At 54.1% G+C, this 22611-nt stretch overlaps 1 protein-coding gene across 1 annotated transcript in view; it reads left to right on the forward strand.

Moving 5' to 3' along the window:
• Positions 1-4003: 4003 nt before the first annotated feature.
• PTK7 (protein tyrosine kinase 7 (inactive)) overlaps positions 4004-22611 on the forward strand; it is a 47629-nt gene continuing 29021 nt past the window's right edge. Inside the window, exons 1-7 of the mRNA XM_073628639.1 lie at positions 4004-4160; positions 14780-15073; positions 15225-15327; positions 16699-16889; positions 18900-19050; positions 21352-21482; positions 21571-21837. Of these exons, the coding sequence (XP_073484740.1) occupies positions 4085-4160; positions 14780-15073; positions 15225-15327; positions 16699-16889; positions 18900-19050; positions 21352-21482; positions 21571-21837 (1213 nt within the window). The 5' untranslated portion in view covers positions 4004-4084. The remainder of the gene's footprint in view (positions 4161-14779; positions 15074-15224; positions 15328-16698; positions 16890-18899; positions 19051-21351; positions 21483-21570; positions 21838-22611) is intronic.

Genomic DNA, 22611 nt, shown 5'->3' on the forward strand with positions numbered 1-22611 from the left:
ATGCTGAGTGTGTATCGGAGGACGGAGGAGGTGGAGGAGGCACAGTACACGGAGTAGGCACAGTACATGGAGGACAGAGGAGGCACAGTAAGCGGAGGAGGCAGAGGACACAGGGGGGCGTTGTATGCAGAGGACGGAGGAGGCGCCGTACGCTAGGGGGTGCAGTGGAGGTGGCGGAGGATGGAAAAGGCGCAGTACGCTGAGTGTGTAGTGGAGGACGGAGGAGGTGCAGTACAAGGAGGAGGTGCAGTACGCGGAGGACGGAAGAGGAGGAGGAGGAGGCGGCGCAGTACACTGGGGGTGCAGTGGAGGTGGCGGAGGATGGAAAAGGCGCAGTATGCTAAGTGTGTAGCGGAGGAGGCGCTGTACGCAGAGGACGGAGGAGGTGCAGTACACGGAAGATGGAGGACAGAGGAGGCGCAGTATGTGGAGGACGAAGGAGGCGCAGTACACGGAGGAGGCGGAGGTTGCGCAGTACGCGGAGGACAACGGAGGAGGCGCAGTATGCGGACGATGGAGGAGGCGCAGTACACGAAGACAGAGGAGGCGCAGTACGCGGAGGAGGTGCAGTACGTAGAGGACAGAGGAGGCGCAGTATGAGGACGGAGGAGGCGCAGTACGTGGGGCACAGAGGAGGAGCAGTACACAGAGGAGGCGCAGTACGCAGGAGACGGAGGAGCCATACACGGAGGAGGCGCAGTACGCGGGGGACGTAGGAGATGGGGGACGGAGTAAGCGCAGTACGCGGGGGACAGAGGAGACGCAGTACACGGAGGTGCAGTACGCGGAGGACGGAGGAGGCGCAGTAAGCTGAGGAAGGAGGGGGCGCTGTAAGCTGGGGGTGTAGTGGAGGAGGGAGGGGGCGCTGTACACGGAGGGTGTAGGGGAGGACGGAGGGGGCTCTGTACGCGGAGGGTGTAGGGGAGGATGGAGGGGGCACTGTACGCGGAGGGTGTAGTGAAGGACGGAGGGGGCGCTGTATGCGGAGGGTGTAGCGGAGGACGGAGGGGGCGCTGTACGCGGAGGGTGTAGCGGAGGACGGAGAGGGCGCTGTACGCGGAGGGTGTAGCGGAGGACGGAGGGGGCGCTGTACGCGGAGGGTGTAGCGGAGGACGGAGGGGGCGCTGTACGCGGTGGGTGTAGCGGTGGACACAGGGGGGCGCTGTACGCGGAGGGTGTAGCGGAGGGTGTAGCGGAGGAGGCGCTGTACGCGGAGGGTGTAGCGGAGGACGGAGGGGGCGCTGTACGCGGAGGGTGTGGAGGAGGACGGAGGGGGCGCTGTACGTGGAGGGTGTGGCGGAGGACGGAGGACGGAGGGGGCGCTGTACGCGGAGGGTGTGGCGGAGGACGGAGGGGGCGCTGTACGCGGAGGGTGTGGCGGAGGACGGAGGAGGCGCTGTACGCGGAGGGTGTGGCGGAGGAGGGAGGGGGCGCTGTACGCGGAGGGTGTAGCGGAGGACGGAGGAGGCGCTGTACGCGAAGGGTGTAACGGAGGACGGAGGGGGCGCTGTACGCGGAGGGTGTAGCGGAGGACGGAGGGGGCGCTGTACGCGGAGGGTGTAGCGGAGGACGGAGGGGGCGCTGTACGCGGAGGGTGTAGCGGAGGACGGAGGGGGCGCTGTACGCGGAGGGTGTAGCGGAGGACGGAGGGGGCGCTGTACGCGGAGGGTGTAGCGGAGGACGGAGGGGGCGCTGTACGCGGAGGGTGTAGCGGAGGACGGAGGGGGCGCTGTACGCGGAGGGTGTAGCGGAGGACGGAGGGGGCGCTGTACGCGGAGGGTGTAGCGGAGGACGGAGGGGGCGCTGTACGCGGAGGGTGTAGCGGAGGACGGAGGACGGAGGGGGCGCTGTACGCGGAGGGTGTAGCGGAGGACGGAGGGGGCGCTGTACGCGGAGGGTGTAGCGGTGGACGGAGGGGGCGCTGTACGCGGAGGGTGTAGCGGTGGACGGAGGGGGCGCTGTACGCGGAGGGTGTAGCGGAGGAGGCGCTGTACGCGGAGGGTGTAGCGGAGGAGGCGCTGTACGCGGAGGGTGTAGCGGAGGACGGAGGGGGGCGCTGTACGCGGAGGGTGTGGCGGAGGACGGAGGGGGCGCTGTACGCGGAGGGTGTAGCGGAGGACGGAGGGGGCGCTGTACGCGGAGGGTGTAGCGGAGGACGGAGGGGGCGCTGTACGCGGAGGACGTAGCGGAGGACGGAGGGGGCGCTGTACGCGGAGGACGTAGCGGAGGACGGAGGGGGCGCTGTACACGGAGGGGGCGCTGTACGCGGAGGGTGTAGCGGAGGACGCAGGGGGCGCTGTACGCGGAAGCTGTAGCGGAGGACGCAGGGGGCGCTGGACGCGGAGGGTGTAGCGGAGGACGCAGGGAGCGCTGTACGCGGAGGGTGTAGCGGAGGACGGAGGGGGCGCTGTACGCGGAGGGTGTAGCGGAGGACGCAGGGGGCGCTGTACGCGGAGGGTGTAGCGGAGGACGCAGGGGGCGCTGTACGCGGAGGGTGTAGCGGAGGACGGAGGGGGCGCTGTACGCGGAGGGTGTAGCGGAGGACGGAGGGGGCGCTGTACGCGGAGGGTGTAGCGGAGGACGGAGGGGGCGCTGTACGCGGAGGGTGTAGCGGAGGACGGAGGGGGGCGCTGTACGCGGAGGGTGTAGCGGAGGACGGAGGGGGCGCTGTACGCGGAGGGTGTAGCGGAGGACGGAGGGGGCGCTGTATGCGGAGGGTGTAGCGGAGGACGGAGGGGGCGCTGGACGCAGGGGGCGCTGTACGCGGAGGGTGTAGCGGAGTACGCGGAGGGTGTAGCGGAGGACGCAGGGGGCGCTGTACGCGGAGGCTGTAGCGGAGGACGCAGGGGGCGCTGTACGCGGAGGCTGTAGCGGAGGACGCAGGGGGCGCTGTACGCGGAGGGTGTAGCGGAGGACGGAGGGGGCGCTGTACGCGGAGGGTGTAGCGGAGGACGGAGGGGGCGCTGGACGCAGGGGGCGCTGTACGCGGAGGGTGTAGCGGAGTACGCGGAGGCTGTAGCGGAGGACGCAGGGGGCGCTGTACGCGGAGGCTGTAGCGGAGGACGCAGGGGGCGCTGTACGCGGAGGGTGTAGCGGAGGACGGAGGGGGCGCTGTACGCGGAGGGTGTAGCGGAGGACGGAGGGGGCGCTGTACGCGGAGGGTGTAGCGGAGGACGGAGGGGGCGCTGTACGCGGAGGGTGTAGCGGAGGACGCAGGGGGCGCTGTACGCGGAGGACGGAGGGGGCGCTGTATGCGGAGGGTGTAGCGGAGGACGGAGGGGGTGCTGGACGCAGGGGGCGCTGTACGCGGAGGGTGTAGCGGAGGACGGAGGGGGCGCTGTACGCGGAGGGTGTAGCGGAGGACGGAGGGGGCGCTGGACGCAGGGGGCGCTGTACGCGGAGGGTGTAGCGGAGGACGCAGGGGGCGCTGTACGCGGAGGACGCAGGGGGCGCTGTACGCGGAGGCTGTAGCGGAGGACGCAGGGGGCGCTGTACGCGGAGGGTGTAGCGGAGGACGCAGGGTAGCGCTGTACGCGGAGGGTGTAGCGGAGGACGGAGGGGGCGCTGTACGCGGAGGGTGTAGCGGAGGACGGAGGGGGCGCTGTACGCGGAGGGTGTAGCGGAGGACGGAGGGGGCGCTGTACGCGGAGGGTGTAGCGGAGGACGGAGGGGGCGCTGTACGCGGAGGGTGTAGCGGAGGACGGAGGGGGCGCTGTACGCGGAGGGTGTAGTGAAGGTGGAGGACAGTGGAAAAGGTGCTAGTTGGTGTTAGAGGAGGATCAGTGATGATTTTCCCCCATGAATTGTATTGGGAATTAAATGTGACAGGCGGAGTTGACATCAGTCACATCTCATCACTATGGAGACCTTCCGCTGACACATCACCGGGGGGCGGGGCCTCCACACCGGAAGTGGGTAGGATAGGAGAGACCGCCCTCACCCAGCATGGCGGAGGAGGACGTGACGTAATGACTGAGGTCGCGGTGCAGGCTGGGAGGGGGCGGCGCACAGCGGAGGTCGCTGTGCAGGCCGGGAAGAGGGGGAGGGGAGAGCGGGTCGGGTCGGTGGGGGTAGATGAAAGAAGATGAGGCGAACGGAGCGGAACCACCGAGGAGGACCGGCCGCCGCCATATTGTCCGCCATCGTGTGCCTGAGCGCCGGTCAGTCCGGGGAGAGTTCTATAGAATGTTTGGGGGGAGGGGAGAGCCTGCTAGGGGGGTGTATATAATGTGCAGTGTTATACGGGGGGGATATGAATTGTGTGGAATATAATGTGCCCCTCCCCCCGCCAAATCATCTCTATCATCTTCTTAGACATCCCATTGCAAACCCTACAGACAATATGTCCCCCCCCCCCCTCCCCCGTACTGTATGTGGCCCCCCTCCCCCGTACTGTATGTGGCCCCCCTCCCCCGTACTGTATGTGGCCCCCCTCCCCCGTACTGTATGTGGCCCCCCTCCCCCGTACTGTATGTGGCCCCCCTCCCCCGTACTGTATGTGGCCCCCCTCCCCCGTACTGTATGTGGCCCCCCCTCCCCCGTACTGTATGTGGCCCCCCTCCCCTGTACTGTATGTGGCCCCCCCTCCCCCGTACTGTATGTGGCTCCCCCTCCCCCCTACTGTATGTGGCCCCCCTCCCCTGTACTGTATGTGGCCCCCCTCCCCCGTACTGTATGTGGCCCCCCTCCCCCGTACTGTATGTGGCCCCCCCTCCCCCGTACTGTATGTGGCTCCCCCTCCCCCCTACTGTATGTGGCTCCCCCTCCCCCCGTACTGTATGTGGCCCCCCCTCCCCCGTACTGTATGGGGCCCCCCGTACTGTATGGGGCCCCCCCTCCCCCGTACTGTATGTGGCCCCCCTCCCCCGTACTGTATGTGGCCCCCCTCCCCCGTACTGTATGTGGCCCCCCTCCCCCGTACTGTATGTGGCCCCCCTCCCCCGTACTGTATGTGGCCCCCCTCCCCCGTACTGTATGTGGCCCCCCCTCCCCCGTACTGTATGTGGCCCCCCTCCCCTGTACTGTATGTGGCCCCCCTCCCCCGTACTGTATGTGGCCCCCCCTCCCCCGTACTGTATGTGGCCCCCCCTCCCCCGTACTGTATGTGGCTCCCCCTCCCCCCTACTGTATGTGGCTCCCCCTCCCCCCGTACTGTATGTGGCCCCCCCCTCCCCCGTACTGTATGGGGCCCCCCGTACTGTATGGGGCCCCCCCTCCCCCGTACTGTATGTGGCCCCCCCTCCCCCGTACTGTATGTGGCCCCCCTCCCCCACCCACCTTGTACTGTATGTGGATTGACCTGTTGCTGACACTCTCCCCCCCTCCATATTCCCTATTTAATCCATAACAAACACACCAATCAGGATGGATACAAATGTGCAACAAGTGATATCAGACTGTTACATTGTATCACTGATAGAGGAGAGATCATTGGTCAGAGAAATTTTAGGATGTGCCGCTCCAGCAATAGATAATGTAAGTGTGTACCCCAAGCTGGCCACCCTGATGCCTCGAGCTCCATGGTCTCGGGCTCCAGGCATCAGCGGCATATACATCGAGATCCTCCCCTATATACATTATACAGCCCCCTCCTCTATACTGTATACACCAGTCCCCTATATACATTATACTGCCCCCTCCTCTATACTGTATACACCAGTCCCCTCTATACTGTATACACCAGTCCCCTATATACGTTATACAGCCCTCTCCTCTATACTGTATACACCAGTCCCCTATATACGTTATACATCCCCCTCTATACTGTATACACCAGTCCCCTATATACGTTATACAGCCCCCTCCTCTATACTGTATACACCAGTCCCCTATATACGTTATACATCCCCCTCTATACTGTATACACCAGTCCCCTATATATGTTATACAGCCCTCTCCTCTATACTGTATACACCAGTCCCCTATATACGTTATACATCCCCCTCTATACTGTATACACCAGTCCCCTATATAGGTTATACAGCCCCCTCCTCTATACTGTATACACCAGTCCCCTAAATACATTATACAGCCCCCTCCTCTATACTGTATACACCAGTCCCCTATATACGTTATACATCCCCCTCTATACTGTATACACCAGTCCCCTATATACGTTATACAGCCCCCTCCTCTATACTGTATACACCAGTCCCCTATATACGTTATACAGCCCCCTCCTCTATACTGTATACACCAGTCCCCTATATACATTATACAGCCCCCTCTATACTGTATACACCAGTCCCCTATATACGTTATACAGCCCCCTCTATACTGTATACACCAGTCCCCTATATACGTTATACATCCCCCTCTATACTGTATACACCAGTCCCCTATATACATTATACAGCCCCCTCCTCTATACTGTATACACCAGTCCCCTATATACATTATACATCCCCCTCCTCTATACTGTATACACCAGTCCCCTATATACATTATACAGCCCGCTCCTCTATACTGTATACACCAGTCCCCTATATATGTTATACAGCCCCCTCCTCTATACACCAGTCCCCTATATATGTTATACAGCCCCCTCCTCTATACTGTATACACCAGTCCCCTATATATGTTATACAGCCCCCTCCTCTATACTGTATACACCAGTCCCCTAAATACATTATACTGCCCCCTCCTCTATACTGTATACACCAGTCCCCTAAATACATTATACTGCCCCCTCCTCTATACTGTATACATCAGTCCCCTATATACATTATACTGCCCCCTCCTCTATACTGTACATTGCCCCCTCTTACTGTATATGACCCTTCCTCAGTACTGCATATACCAGTCCTCTACACTGTATACAGGCCCTCCCTCCATATTGGTATATGGCCCACTATGTACTGTATTCACCAATCATGTACACTGTATACGGCCCCCTCCTCTGTACTGTATACACCAGTCCTCTATACTGTGTGTATATATAGTAGAAGGGATGATTGTATGTTTGTTTACATATAGTAGACAGTGTAATTGTGTGTACACATGTATGAGTGTCCTCTGGACTTGTAATATGTATAAAGATTGATCCCTCTCCGGACTGGTCCTGTGATATGTATTCATATATAAGGACTGATCACACTCCGGACTGGTCCTGTGATATGTATTCATATATAAGGACTGATCACACTCCGGACTGGTCCTGTGATATGTATACATGTGTAAGGACTGATCACACTGGTCCTGTGATATGTATTTATATATAAGGATTGATCACACTCCGGACTGGTCCTGTGATATGTATTCATATATAAGGACTGATCACACTCCGGACTGGTCCTGTGATATGTATACATGTGTAAGGACTGATCACACTCCGGACTGGTCCTGTGATATGTATACATGTGTAAGGACTGATCACACTCCGGACTGGTCCTGTGATATGTATTCATATATAAGGACTGATCACACTCCGGACTGGTCCTGTGATATGTATACATGTGTAAGGACTGATCACACTCCGGACTGGTCCTGTGATATGTATACATGTGTAAGGACTGATCACACTCCGGACTGGTCCTGTGATATGTATTCATATATAAGGACTGATCACACTCTGGACTGGTCCTGTGATATGTATTCATATATAAGGACTGATCACACTCTGGACTGGTCCTGTGATATGTATACATGTGTAAGGACTGATCACACTCCGGACTGGTCCTGTGATATGTATACATGTGTAAGGACTGATCACACTCCGGACTGGTCCTGTGATATGTATTCATATATAAGGACTGATCACACTCTGGACTGGTCCTGTGATATGTATACATGTGTAAGGACTGATCACACTCCGGACTGGTCCTGTGATATGTATACATGTGTAAGGACTGATCATCATCTAGACCAGTCCTGTGATATGTATAAGGACCGAGCCCCCCTTCAGACTAGTCCTGTGATATGTATAAGGAACACTTTTCCTCTGGGACTGGTTCTTTGATTTGGTTACGTGTATAAGGACTGATCACATTTTTCAACTGGGCCTGTGATATGTATAATGACCAATCGCAGTCTGGACTGGGCCTGTATAACTGTGTAAGGACTTATCACGTTCAACACTGGACCTGTGATATGTATTGATATACAGTGCCTTGAAAAAGTATTCATACCCCTTGAATATCTCCACATTTTCTCATGTTACAACCAAAAACATAAATGTATTTTATGTGATAGACCAAGTGACACATAATTGTGAAGTGGAAGGAAGATGATAAATATTTTAGTTTTTTTTTTTTTTTTACAAATATGTGAAAAGTGCGGCATGCATTTGTATTCAGCCCCCTTTACTCTGATACCCCCTAACTAAAATCTAGTGGAACCAAATGCCATCAGAAGTCACCTTATTAGTAAATAGAGTCCACCTGTGTATTATTTAATCTCAGTATACATACAGCTGTTCTGCAAAGCCTTCAGAGGTTTGTTAGAGAACCTTAGTGAACAAACAGCATCATGAAGGCCAAGGAACACACCAGACAGGTCAGGGATAAAGTTGTGGAGAAGTATAAAACAGGGTTAGGTTATAAAAAAATCTCCCAAGCTTTGAACATCTCACAGAGCTCTGTTCAATCCATCATCCGAAAATGGAAAGAGTATGGCACAACTGCAAACCTACCAAGACATGGCCGTCCACCTAAACTGACCGGCCGGGCAAGGAGAGCATTCATCAGAGAAGCAGCCAAGAGGTCCATGGTAATTCTGGAGGAGCTGCAGAGATCCACAGCTCAGGTGGGAGAATCTGTCCACAGGACAACTATTAGTCGTGTTCTCCACAAATCTGCCCTTTATGGAAGAGTGACAAGAAGAAAGACATTGGTGAAAGAAAGACATAAAAAGTCACAATTGCAGTTTGGGAGAATATCAAACATGTGTAAGAAGGTGCTCTGGTCAGATGAGACCAACATTTGAACCTTTTTGGCCTAAAAGCTAAACGTATGTGTGATGGAAAACTAACACTGCACATCACCCTGAACACACCATCCCCACTGTGAAACATGGTGGTGGCAGCATCATGTTGTGGGGATGCTTTTCTTCAGCAGGGACAGGGAAGCTGGTCAGAGTTGATGGGAAGATGGATGGAGACAAATACAGGGCAATCTTAGAAGAAAACCTGTTAGAGTCTGCAAAAGACTTGAGACTGGGGCGGAGGTTCACCTTCCAGCAGGACAACGACCCGAAACATCCAGCCAGAGCTACAATGGAATGGTTTAGATCAAAGCATATTCATGTGTTAGAATGGCCCAGTCAAAGTTCAGACCTAAATCACATTGAGAATCTGTGGCAAGACTTGAAAATTGCTGTTCACAGACGCTCTCCATCCAATCTGGCAGAGCTTGAGATATTCTGCAAAGAAGAATGAACAAAAATGTCCCTCTCTAGATGTGCAAAGCTGGTAGAGACATCTCCAAAAAGACTTGCAGCGGTAATTGCAGTGAAAGGTGGTTCTACAAAGTATTGACTCCGGGGGGCGCCATACAAATGTACTCCACACTTTTCACATATTTATTTGTAAAAAATGTTGAAAACCATTTATCATTTTCCTTCCACTTCACAATTATGAGCCACTTTGTGTTGGTCTATCACATAAAATCCCAATAAAATACATTTACGTTTTTGGTTGTAACATGACAACATGTGGAAAATTTCAAGGGGTGTGAATACTTTTTCAAGGCACTGTATAAGGACTGATCACCCTCCTGTCGTTGCAGCATGCTGCCTGTTAAACATTTCTTGGGGTTGGTGGTAAAGATTTGTGTATGGCGGTGGTATCCGTTCTGTTGATATTTCGGTGTAGTAGCTGTTGGGACATGCCGGTGCTCTTGTCAACCATGCGACAGCTTTGCTCTCTTTAAAGTGAAATTTCAGTTGAGTAACTGAACACATGGTTGAACTATATATGAATAGAAACCATGAAGGGTTGACTTTCGGAGGAGTAATTGGCCTTACCGCTCTGGAGTATGATGATTTCTGGAGGTGGGGGGGTTGTACTTGGATGTATTAGCCTTGTGTATGGTGACTTGTGGAGGGGTAATTAGCTGTATGCCCTGGTTTATGGAGACCTGTGGAAGTGTAAATGGCTGTTGTATGGTGACTTGGGTAACTAGCTCTACCGGCCTCATATGGTGACTTGTGGAAGGATAACTAGCTCTACCAGCCTCATATGGTGACTTGTGGAAGGATAACTAGCTGTACCGGCCTCATATGGTGACTTGTGGAAGGATAACTAGCTGTACCGTCCTCATGGTGACTTGTGGAAGGATCACTATCTGTACCGTCCTCATGGTGACTTGTGGAAGGATCACTATCTGTACCATCCTCATGGTGACCTGTGGAAGAATAACTAGCAGTACCGTCCTCATATGGTGACCTGTGGAAGAATAACTAGCTGTACCGTCCTCATATGGTGACCTGTGGAAGGATAACTAGCTGCGCCGGCCTCATATGGTGACCTGTGGAAGGATAATTAGCTGTACCGTCCTCATAGGGTGACCTGTGGAAGGATAACTAGCTGTACCGTCCTCATAGGGTGACCTGTGGAAGGATAACTAGCTGTACCGTCCTCATATGGTGACCTGTGGAAGAATAACTAGCTGTACTGTCCTCATATGGTGACCTGTGGAAGAATAACTAGCTGTACCATCCTCATATGGTGACCTGTGGAAGAATAACTAGCTGTACCATCCTCATATGGTGACCTGTGGAAGGATAACTAGCTGTACCGTCCTCATATGGTGACCTGTGGAAGGATAACTAGCTGTACTGTCCTCATATGGTGACCTGTGGAAGGATAACTAGCTGTACCGTCCTCATAGGGTGACCTGTGGAAGGATAACTAGCTGTACCGTCCTCATATGGTGACCTGTGGAAGAATAACTAGCTGTACTGTCCTCATATGGTGACCTGTGGAAGAATAACTAGCTGTACTGTCCTCATATGGTGACCTGTGGAAGGATAACTAGCTGCGCCGGCCTCATATGGTGACCTGTGGAAGGATAATTAGCTGTACCGTCCTCATAGGGTGACCTGTGGAAGAATAACTAGCTGTACCATCCTCATATGGTGACCTGTGGAAGAATAACTAGCTGTACCATCCTCATATAGTGACCTGTGGAAGGATAACTAGCTGTACTGTCCTCATATGGTGACCTGTGGAAGGATAACTAGCTGTACCGTCCTCATATGGTGACCTGTGGAAGGATAACTAGCTGTACTGTCCTCATATGGTGACCTGTGGAAGGATAACTAGCTGTACCGTCCTCATATGGTGACCTGTGGAAGGATAACTAGCTGTACTGTCCTCATATGGTTACCTGTGGAAGGATAACTAGATGTACTGTTTTGGTGTATGGCAATATCTGCCGGGATAACTAGCTATACATCCTGGTTTATGGAGACCTATGGAAGTGTAACTGGCCGTTGTATGGTGACTTGTCGAAGGGTAACTAGCTGTACCATCATCATATGGTGAATGGGGGAAGGGTAACTAGCTGTATCATCCTGGTTTATGATGACTTCTGCAGGGGTAACTAGCTGTTTCGTTGTAAATGGAGACTTCTGGAGGTGTAACTATCCGTTCTCGTGTATGGTGACTTGTGAAAGAGTAACTAGTAACAACCAACCTAGTGTATGGTTACTTGTGGAGGGATAACTAGCTGTACTGTCCTGGTATATGGAGACCTGCTGGAGGCCTAACGGGCTGTACCATATGGGTGTATGGTGACTTGGTGGACATATGGTGAAGGAGTAACTAGTAACCAACCTGGTGTATGGTGACTTGGTGGACATATGGTGGAGAAGTAACTAGTAACCAACCTGGTGTATGGTGACTTGGTGGACATATGGTGGAGAAGTAACTAGTAACCAACCTGGTGTATGGTGACTTGGTGGACATATGGTGAAGGAGTAACTAGTAACCAACCTGGTGTATGGTGACTTGTGGAGGGGTAACTAGCTGTACTGTTTTGGTTAATGGAGAATTCTGGAGGGGGGTGCCTAGCTGTACAATCCTGGCATATGGCAACTTGTGGAGGGGTAAGGATCTGCACAGTCCTGGTGTTATTATTACACAGACTGGCGTTGTTTGTGGGTTCCAGGCCCGGTAGAACGCCTCAGGTGGAGAAGGGAGTCTCTTTCCTATTTGGGTAAAATTTCAGAACGCCGACCTGAGAGGAAACCACAAGCATTCCGCACACATTCCACCCTTCTCTGATCTCCTGTGTGTGGCACAGAAGACGCTGACTGGCAGTTCCGAGAACAAAGGATTTATGTACATTGCAGCCAGTTTTTTTTTTTTTTTTCTTTCAAGGGTAGAGTGTCAGCTCTGCAGGTTCAAGTGTCAGTCATTGTTTATAAAGAGAAGATCAGACTCCAGCAGTGTGATGATAGTCGGAGGCTTCTTCCTGTCGGCAGGATAAAGGGGGGATAATTACAGGGACCGGTGACAACTGTCGCATACCAGACCCGCAGAAAACTTTGTGTCTTAGGTGGGGAGAGGTGTCTCCTGTGTAGTGCTCCCCCTCCCCCCCTGTCACATTCCTGGACTCCGAGAACCTGTCTGTAACCTCCCTCCCTCTCCATTTATACCTTTTCTTCATGGTAGCTTTCCCAAGTGTCCTAATCTCCCTCCTCCCACCCATTGTATCTTGTTATTGCTGTACAGGTTTTATTTCTTTTTTTTTTTTCTTCTTCTTTTTTCTTTTTTTTTTTTCTTTTCTTTTCTTTTTCCTGTCAAAATTCTTTTTACGTGTTTGTGTTGTATAGTCACCTTCGATTTGTATTGTGCACTATCAAGGAAAATTAATTTTGATATAGAAATCAATACTGTCTGACCCCTTTCACACTGAGGTGGTTTTCAGGCGTTTTAGCGATAGAAATAGCCTCTAAATAACCCCTGAAAACCGCCTCCTATTCAGTGTTAAATTTTTTACTCCCGGGGGGGGGTGTGCACTTGCGGGATGTTAGGAAAAGTCCTGCAAGCAGCATCTTTGGGGCGGTTTTGGAGCGGTGTACACACTGCTCCCAAAACACCCCTTCCAAATCGCCTAAAAAAGCGATTCGGAAGCGCCACAACACGGGCGCTTTTAACCCCTTGTTTGGGGTTAAAAGCGCAGCTAAAGCTCCGCAAAAACCAGTGGCGCCTTAGAGCTAACGACCGGGCACTGCAGTGAGAAAGTAGCCTTTATGTCATATTTAGCAGCAGAATGCTTTTATACAAAAGGGAATATAAAAACACCTATGCCTGTTGTCCTTACTATGCTCTCCTCCTGCCTGCCCCGGGGCGGTCTCTGCTTCCCTTTCACCAGCCCAACATATCTGTTCTACCCCCCCATCTCCAGCCTGCATGAAGTCTTTTTCTGCCTTCCCACCAGCTCAGCATTATATTTCTGCTACTTGCCCAGGGTCTCTCCTTTGCCCCCTCCTGTATACCTGACCTCTTTCTTCTGCCACCCTCTTGCCTGCCTGGCATCTCTCTACAATCTCCTGCCAGCATTTCTGCTCTTCCCACCACCTGACTTCTCTGCCTTCCCACCTGCCCTGCATTTTTCCCCTGCTTCTGCCTGGGGTCTCTCGTCTGCCTCCCTCCCACTTGCCCTACGTCTCTCGTCTGCCCCCCCTTCTCCCCCTGCCTGTGTCTTTTCTTTGCCTTCCCAACTGCCTAACATATATCTCACCTGCCCAGCATCTTTCTTCTGCAACCTGCCCTGGGTCTCTCCTCTACCCCCCTCCCAGTTACCTGGCGTTTCTCCTCTGCACCCTCCCTGCCTGCTCAGTCTCTGCTCTGCTTTGCCGAGTGTTCTTCTTTTGCCCCAGTCCCGTTTGCCTGGCATCTGTCCTTTGCCACCCTCCCACCTGCTTAGTGTCTCTCTTCTGCCCTCTTTACTGCCCGGTGTCTCCTCTGCCCCCCCCCCCGCCTCTCTCCTCTGTGCCCCCGCTTGTTTACCCAGCATCTTTCTTCTGCAGCCTGCCCTGGATCTTTTACCCCCCCCCCCCCCCCCCCCCACTTACCTGCCGTTTCTCCTCTGCACCCTCCTGCCTGCTCAGTCTCTGCTCTGCCCCACTCTTGGCTGCCCAGTGTCTCTGTTCTGCCCAACTCCTGCCTGGCCAGAATCTTTTCTCTGCCTTCTCACCTGCCCAGCATCTTTCTGCCCAGGTACCTCTTTTGCACCACCACCCCTCCCGTTTGCCTGGCATCTTTCTTTTGCCACCCTCCCACCTACTTAACGTCTCTCCTCTGTCCCCCTCCTGCATCTCTGGTGTCTCTCCTCCTTCCCCCTCTTGCATCTCTGGTGCCTCTCCTCTGTCCCCCTCTTGCTTGCCCAGCATCTTTTTTTCTGCACCCTGCCCAGGGTCTCTTCTCCGCCCCACTTCTGCTTGCCTGGTGTTTGTTTCCTCTGCACCTACCTACCTACCTGCATGCTCTGTCTCTGCTTTGCACCCCTCTTGCCTGTGCAGTGTCTCTGCTCTGCTTGCCTGGGATCTTGTCCTTGCTTTCCCTCCTGCCTAGCATCTCTCCTCTGCCTCCCTCCCGCATGCCTGGCGTCTCTCCTTTGCTCCCCCTTTAGGCCTGCCTGGGATCTCTCTCCACTTTTTTGCCACCTGCCTGACATTGAGGCATAGCTTGAAGTTTATATACTCTATTGGTGGGGGGGGGACTTTGTCAGACTCCTTCAGCTCAGGGATGTCTTGGATCTGTTGGGACATATAAGTTGTGTGATGGACCCATATGTTTCTGTGACTAATGACTTTATTTGGTTTCCCTCTTCAGCCATCAGTGCAAAAGCCGCAATTATATTCAGCAAGCAGCCATCATCTCAGGATGCTTTACATGGCAGGAGCGCCTTCCTGCGCTGCGAGGTGGAGGACCCCTCGGGGGTACAGTTTGAATGGTTACACAACGGCGCCCCCTTAATAGACACAGAGCGGCGATACCACGAGGGGGGCAGTCTGACAATCACAGCTGTGGACAGGAAGCTGGATGGCGGGAGCTTCCAATGTGTGGCCAGAAATCCGAGTACAGGAGAGGAAGAGCACAGCATCAATGCTTCTTTCAATATTAAATGTGAGTACCAGAGCGATCGCTGGCCTTTGGGGGGCCCTGGACAGACCCTTTGTGTGGTCACAAGTAACCAGAATGCGTTAATGACCCTCATTCTGTGGGAAAGGGGGACTAAGCATCCATAAACACTACTTTTTTTTTTTTTGTTTTGTAGGGATTGATAGCGGAGCTGTGTCCTTACAGAACCCAAGCAGCGTTGCTGAAATCCAGAACCTGTCACCGGTCACCCTGCGCTGTCACATTGATGGGCACCCGCGGTAAGAAAGGCGCCTCTTGGAATTTAGTTGTGTGAATGTGGCTCCCCCATTGCTGATACTTTGGTCCTGAATGACTCCCATCTCCTCATTTACTATCACAGATATGCCCAGTTAGGCAAAAAAAAAAAAAATTGCAAACTGGCAGAATATTTATTGCAGAAGTGATATGCATGGTCTCTTCTGCAATAAAGTAAACTTACCTCCGTGTTTGCAGTCCTCTTCAGAATGTACATGGAGCTGCACATGCCCAGCTCTGTTTACGTTTCCAGCACAGTGGCAGTGTGCTGGGATGAAAGACTCCTGCGTTTGCATGGGAGTGAGGTCATCCTGCCTTGGTCAATAAACTCAGCTGACGACCAGCGCCAGGGAGAAGATGTTGGCGAGAGACCTTGCAAGCACCAAACTGTTGGAGCATAGGAAATTATTTTTGCCTTTTAGTTCTGCTTTAATAATCTCTATATGTGGCACTGTTTTTTTCTGGTTGGGGTTGACCCTCAATGGAGGAAATGGGTCTGGGCATTGCTTCTACTGGGTAAGGTTGGTCCTCAAAGGAATGGATCTGGGCATTGATTCTAGCTGGGCGCGGTTGGCCCTGATTGGAGGGAATGAATCGGGGCATTGGTTCTAGCTGGGTGAGGTTGGTCCTCAGTGGAAGGAATGGATCCGGGCATTGGTTCTAGCTGTGTGAGGTTGGCCCTCAGTGGAGGGAATTGGTGTGGGCATTGGTTCTAGCTGGGTGAGGGTGGCCCTCAGTGGAGGGAATGGATCTGGGCATTGGTTCTAGCTTGGTGTGGTTGGCTCCAGGCGGAGGGAATGGATCTGGGCATTGGTTCTAGCTGTGTGAGGGTTGACCCTCAGTGGAGGGAATGGGTCTGGGCATTGGTTCTAGCTGGGTGAGGGTGGCCCTCAGTGGAGGGAATGGGTCTGAGCATAGGTTCTAGCTGGGCAAGGGTGGCCTTTAGTTGAGGGAATGGATCCAGGCATTGGTTCTAGCTGGGTGAAGGTGGCCTTCAGTGCAGGGAATAGGTCTGGGCATTTGGTTCTAGCAGGGTGAGGGTGGCCCTCAGTGGAGGGCATGGGTCTGGGCATAGGTTCTAGCTGGGTGAGGGTGGCCTTTAGTGGAGGGAATGGGTCTGGGCATTGGTTCTAGCTGGGTGAGGGTGGCCCTCAGTGGAGGGAATGGGTCTGGGCATAGGTTCTAGCTGGGTGAGGTTGGCCCTCGATGGAGGGAATGGGTCTGGGCATTGGTTCTATCTCGGTGAGGGTGGCCCTCAGTGGATTGAATGGTCCCTGGCATTGATTGCTTCTAGCTGAATGAGATTGGCCCCAGCCTGACTTTCTACTTTGTCTGATAATGTGTTTTCTTCACAGTCCGCTGTGTCAGTGGTACCGAGACGTGACGTCACTGACGGACAATGGGCAGTCCTATTCCATTAACAACAAAGAGCGCACTCTGACCATACACAGCGCGGGGCCCGATGACAGCGGAGAGTATTACTGCTGTGCGAACAATGCGGCCGGAGCCGTCTGCAGCAACCGTAACTTCACATTGAATATCATCGGTGAGACCTCGCCATTTATGTGCTCTATCCATCCAGGACTGAAATTGACTTATGAGATTTACTTGGAAAGCTGAAGTTTTTTTTATAGTTTCGTTTTCTATTACTATATGTACCCCGTTCCCTTCCCAGAGGTGACACGGGAGTGTTCTACTCCTCTGATGTGTGTATATAGTGTCTATGTGTTGCCCATAACAACCAATTGGGTGTCAGTCTACAAGATAAGGTCCAGTTGGTGGCACCACCAGGGTTAGAAAATATTCTAATCTAATTTTAAAATAAGCTATTTAGACTGACGGCTTCATTTCTCCAATCCCACCCTTCAGGTTCCCAAGTGATCGCTGACTTGATAGAAGTCCTCACTTTGCTGGGGATAATAATATGTTACAAATGAACATTTCTGGGATCCAGGGGGGGCGGGGCGGGGGTGTGACGGTTGGATAGCATTATTGGGTAGATATGGAAGGTACAGGGTGAAGGGATCTGGCAGAGGAGGGTGATGTGGTGGCAGCGGTAATAGGAAGGTGGGGGGGGGGGGGGGGGGTGGGGTCACCAGTCAGTAAGAATTGTTATGCTTTATTGTGTACGCTCACCGGCCACTTTATTAGGTACACCCTGTCAGCACTGGGTTGGACCCCCTTTTGCCTTCAGAACTGCCTTCATTCTTCATGGCATAGATTCTACAAGGTGTTGGAAACATTCCTCATAGATTTTGCTCCATAGTGACATGATAACATCACACAGTTGCTGCAGATTTGTCGGCTGCACATCCATGATGCCAATCTGCTGTTCCACCACATCCCAAAGGTGCTCTATTGGATGAGATGTGGTGAGTGTGGAGGCCATTGGAGTACAGGGACCTCATTGTCCAGTGGTGAGATGATTGGAGCTTTGTGACATGGTGCATTATCCTGCTGGAAGGAGCCATCAGAAGATGGGGACACTGTAGTCATAAAGGGATGGACATGGTCAGCAACAATACTCAGGTAGGCCGTTCGGTTTAAACAATGCTCAATTGGTACTAAGGGGTCCAAAGTGTGCCAAGAAAATATCCCCCCCACACCATTACACCCCCACCACCAGCCTGAACCGGTGATACAAGGCAGGATGGATCCATGATTTCATGTTGTTTACGCCAAATTCTGACCCCACCATCTGAATGTCGGAGCTGAAATCGAGACTCATCAGACCAGGCAACGTTTTTCCAATCTTCTATTGTCCAGTTTTGGTGATCCTGTGCGAATTGTAGCCTCAGTTTCCTGTTTGTAGCTAACAGGAGTGGCACCCGGTGTGGTCTTCTGCTGCTGTAGCCCATCTGCTTCAAGGTTCGATGTGTTGTGTGTTCAGAGATGGTATTCTGCATACCTTGGTTGTAACGAGTGGTTATTTGGGTTATTGTTGCCTTTCTATCATCCCGAACCAGTCTGCCCATTCTCTTCTGACCTCTGACATCAACAAGACATTTTCCTCCACGCAACTTCCGCTCACTGGATATTTTCTCTTTTTCCCACCATTCTCTGTAAACCCGAGAGATGGCTGTGTGTGAAAATCCCAGTAGATCAGCAGTTTTTGAAATACTCAGACCAGCCCGTCTGGCACCAGTAACCATGCCACCTTCAAAGTCACTTAAATCCCCTTTTCTTCCCCATTCAGATGCTCAGTTTGAACTTCAGCAAGTCGTCTTCACCACGTCTAGATACCTAAATGCATTGAATTGCTGCCATGTGATTGGCTGATTAGCAGTTTGTGTTTCCAAGTAAATAAACAGGTGTACCTAATAATAACGTGGCCTGTGAGTGTATATGTGGGGGGATAGATATCTCATTTTATTAGATGTCTGGTGGGCATGGAGTCTGTTGGAGACAATGATGGACATGATGAGTGTAGATCTCAATCAGTCGGATAAATCCATTGTTTTTATTGAAGTGTCTGATCTACTATAGAGGCCGGGTCAGTGTTTCATACTCCTTCTGTATACTGATACTCCTGATTTTTTTTTTTTTCTTTTTTCAGATGAAAGTTCTCCTCAGGCTGAGATCTCCCCCGAGGATCAGATTGTCAATAAGAATGAAGATGCCGTTTTCCACTGTAAATTCACCGCAGTGCCGCCTCCTGTACTGGAGTGGTTCTTCAAAGACAACAGCAGTCTGGTGAACAAGACCCGGTGAGGGGGACAGGCTGCTTGCATTGTGGTGGTGGTGGGGTGGGGGGGGGTTGGGACAATAGTAGAGGAAGATCAAAGGGAGATGGAAAGATCTCACCAGCTGTTGTATGGCTGTGTCCCAATATACAATGCTAATCATCCTCCTCAGTGGAGAATTGTACACAGCTTTGGGGGGCTCATCATTAGTTGTGTAATTATGAAGCGTTCGGTAGGAAGTTTTCATGTGCTGAATACTTCTCCCCTCCCCATTCTCCTTTTATAATCGCCCTCTAGGCAGCAACCCCCCTTGCAGCCAATGGCTGAATGAAGTCCAGGGAAGGAGCTCTCTCTCTCTTAGCCAGGGCTTATTCCCAATGAGTCCAGCTTTGTCTTGCAGTGGACAATGGGGAAACGATCTTCCTTTTCCGTCAACAGTCAGAACCCCATTAGTTTACATAAGAACTCTCTTCCTACCTCTCCTATGGGTGAGTGACAGGCCGGGCATTCTTCTTCACTAGTAATCATAATTTGCTGTCCCTGAAGCCTCTGCGTGTTACCTTCGTAAAACGGCATTTAGACCTTTTTTTAGAAAATTCCAAATTTGAAAAAATCTCAGGAGTGGAAAGATAATGAAGGGCAAAGTCTCTGGCGGATGAAATCTGGAAACCCTCCGTGATGTAATCCAGCTTTGCCCCTCTTCTGACCTGTAATGTTTTTCACTGGTTGCAGAACCAGCACCTGGGAGAAGCCTCCTATACTGGTGGGGCAAATCAGCATCAGGAGTTACTTAAATGGGAGGGGCCAAATAGGATCTGGGGCTCACAAACTGGGAGGGTCCAAACAGGATTGAGGGCTCGCAAACTGGGAGGTGTCAACTGGGGAGAGGGCCAAACCGTTTTGAGAGCTCACGGGCTGGGAGGGGCCCAAACAGGGAGCTGGGGCTCACGGGCTTGGAGGGGCCGAACGGGGATCTGGAGCTCACGGGCTGGGAGGGGCCGAACGGGGATCTGGAGCTCACGGGCTGGGAGGGGCCGAACGGGGATCTGGAGCTCACGGGCTGGGAGGGGCCGAACGGGGATCTGGAGCTCACGGGCTGGGAGGGGCCGAACGGGGAGCCGGAGCTCACGGGCTGGGAGGGGCCAAACAGGGAGCTCACGGGCTGGGAGGGGCCAAACGGGGAGCCGGAGCTCACGGGCTGGGAGGGGCCAAACGGGGAGCCGGAGCTCACGGGCTGGGAGGGGCCAAACGGGGAGCCGGAGCTCACGGGCTGGGAGGGGCCAAACGGGGAGCCGGAGCTCACGGGCTGGGAGGGGCCAAACGGGGAGCCGGAGCTCACGGGCTGGGAGGGGCCAAACGGGGAGCCGGAGCTCACGGGCTGGGAGGGGCCAAACGGGGAGCCGGAGCTCACGGGCTGGGAGGGGCCAAACGGGGAGCCGGAGCTCACGGGCTGGGAGGGGCCAAACGGGGAGCCGGAGCTCACGGGCTGGGAGGGGCCAAACGGGGAGCCGGAGCTCACGGGCTGGGAGGGGCCAAACGGGGAGCCGGAGCTCACGGGCTGGGAGGGGCCAAACGGGGAGCCGGAGCTCACGGGCTGGGAGGGGCCAAACGGGGAGCCGGAGCTCACGGGCTGGGAGGGGCCAAACGGGGAGCCGGAGCTCACGGGCTGGGAGGGGCCAAACGGGGAGCCGGAGCTCACGGGCTGGGAGGGGCCAAACGGGGAGCCGGAGCTCACGGGCTGGGAGGGGCCAAACGGGGAGCCGGAGCTCACGGGCTGGGAGGGGCCAAACGGGGAGCCGGAGCTCACGGGCTGGGAGGGGCCAAACGGGGAGCCGGAGCTCACGGGCTGGGAGGGGCCAAACGGGGAGCCGGAGCTCACGGGCTGGGAGGGGCCAAACGGGGAGCCGGGGCTCAGGGGCTGGGAGGGGCCAAACGGGGAGCCGGAGCTCACGGGCTGGGAGAATCCCCTGTAAAACCCATCCTGGTAATGCCTGAACCACAGGCTTCTTCATATACCATAGTGTCCATTCTCCTGGGACAGTGACAGTAAGTAAATTTGTCAGCAACCTTTATCATTTTTAGTCTTTCCTGGGGCTGATGCTCTAAGGAAGAGTCCCCGTCTTTTCCTGTCACAGTATAAGCTGGGGATAGTTTTTTGAAGCAGCAAGTGTTTAGGTCTTCCCAGAAGGTAGCTTTTACTTACAGAACATGTCCCTTCACAGAGGCAGCTCTCTAGAATGAGGTTTTTAGAATTGAAGAATGGTGCTGCCCCTCCTGCATGGTGTGTGTAACCGGCATTCCCTTGTGTCCCTCTTCATCCTGTAGGATCACCGTCTTCCAGAATGGCTCCCTTCTGATCAGTTCTGTTGGTGTGCGTAATACCGGCACCTATCGCTGTGTGGGGACAGGACAACGGGGCAAGCAGCTCACTCTGCAAGCAAAGCTTAGCCTGGCCAGTAAGATGAATTCCAAAGATGAGACGCTGTAATCTTCTCTCCAGTCAATTTAAACAAGGAGTATAATGACACTGCTTTCTTCCTGCAGAAATCGACGATATGCGCCCCTTGTCTCCCCGTATTCTCACTGCAGGCACAATGCATCACATCATCTGCAGGCAGCCAGATGGACTACCGACGCCTACTATGTGGTGGACTAGGAATGGGCAACGTATTCCGGAGGAGGGGAGGGTGTACCAGATTAGGCAGGAATTGGTTTTCAGCCCCATAATGGAGGAGGATACTGGGATGTACACATGCCACGCTGCAAACAAGGCAGGCGAGAGACAACAGGATCTGGAAATCACTGTGGCGAGTACGTAGAATCTGGTGGTTACAGTTCAACCATTTCTAGGCAACACCAACATCGTTCTGTACCAGTCTCCTAGCAGCACCAACAGCCCTTGTCTGTCTCCTGGCAGGATCAACGCAGTTCCTCGCCTTGCACCTGCCTCCCGGCAGCTCCAACCCAGTTCCTCGCCCTCCGCAGTCCCTCGCCCCCGCACCTGCCTCCCGGCAGCGCCCACGCAGTCCCTCGCCCTCACATCTGCTTCCCGGCAGCGCCCATGCAGTCGCTCGCCCCTGCCACCTGCCTCCCGGCAGCGCCCACTCAATCCCTCGCCCCCGCAGCTTCCTCCTGGCAGCACCCACACAATCCCTCGCCCATGCACCTGCCTCTTGGCAGCGCCCACACAGTCCCTCGCCCCCGCACCTGCCTCCTGGCAGTGCCCACACAGTCCCTCGCCCCCACACCTGCCACCTTCCTCCCGGTAGCGCCCACACAATCCCTCGCCCCCCGCACTTGCCTCCCGGCAGCACCCACTCAATCCCTCACCCCCGCAGCTTCCTCCTGGCAGCACCCACACAGCCCCTCACCCATGCAGCTGCCTCCTGGCAGCGCCCACACAGTCCCTCACCCCCGCACCTGCCTCCCGTCAGAGCCCACACAGTCCCTCGCCCCTGCCTCCCGGCAGCGACCACTCAGTCCCTTGCTCTGCAGCTTCCTCCTGGCAGCACCCACACAGTCCCTTGCCCCCGCACCAGCCTCCCGGCAGCCCCCGTACAGTCCCTCGCACCGGCCTCCCGGCAG

The sequence above is a fragment of the Aquarana catesbeiana genome, linkage group LG04, assembly GCF_042186555.1.
Source record: "Aquarana catesbeiana isolate 2022-GZ linkage group LG04, ASM4218655v1, whole genome shotgun sequence".
NCBI lineage: Eukaryota > Metazoa > Chordata > Amphibia > Anura > Ranidae > Aquarana > Aquarana catesbeiana.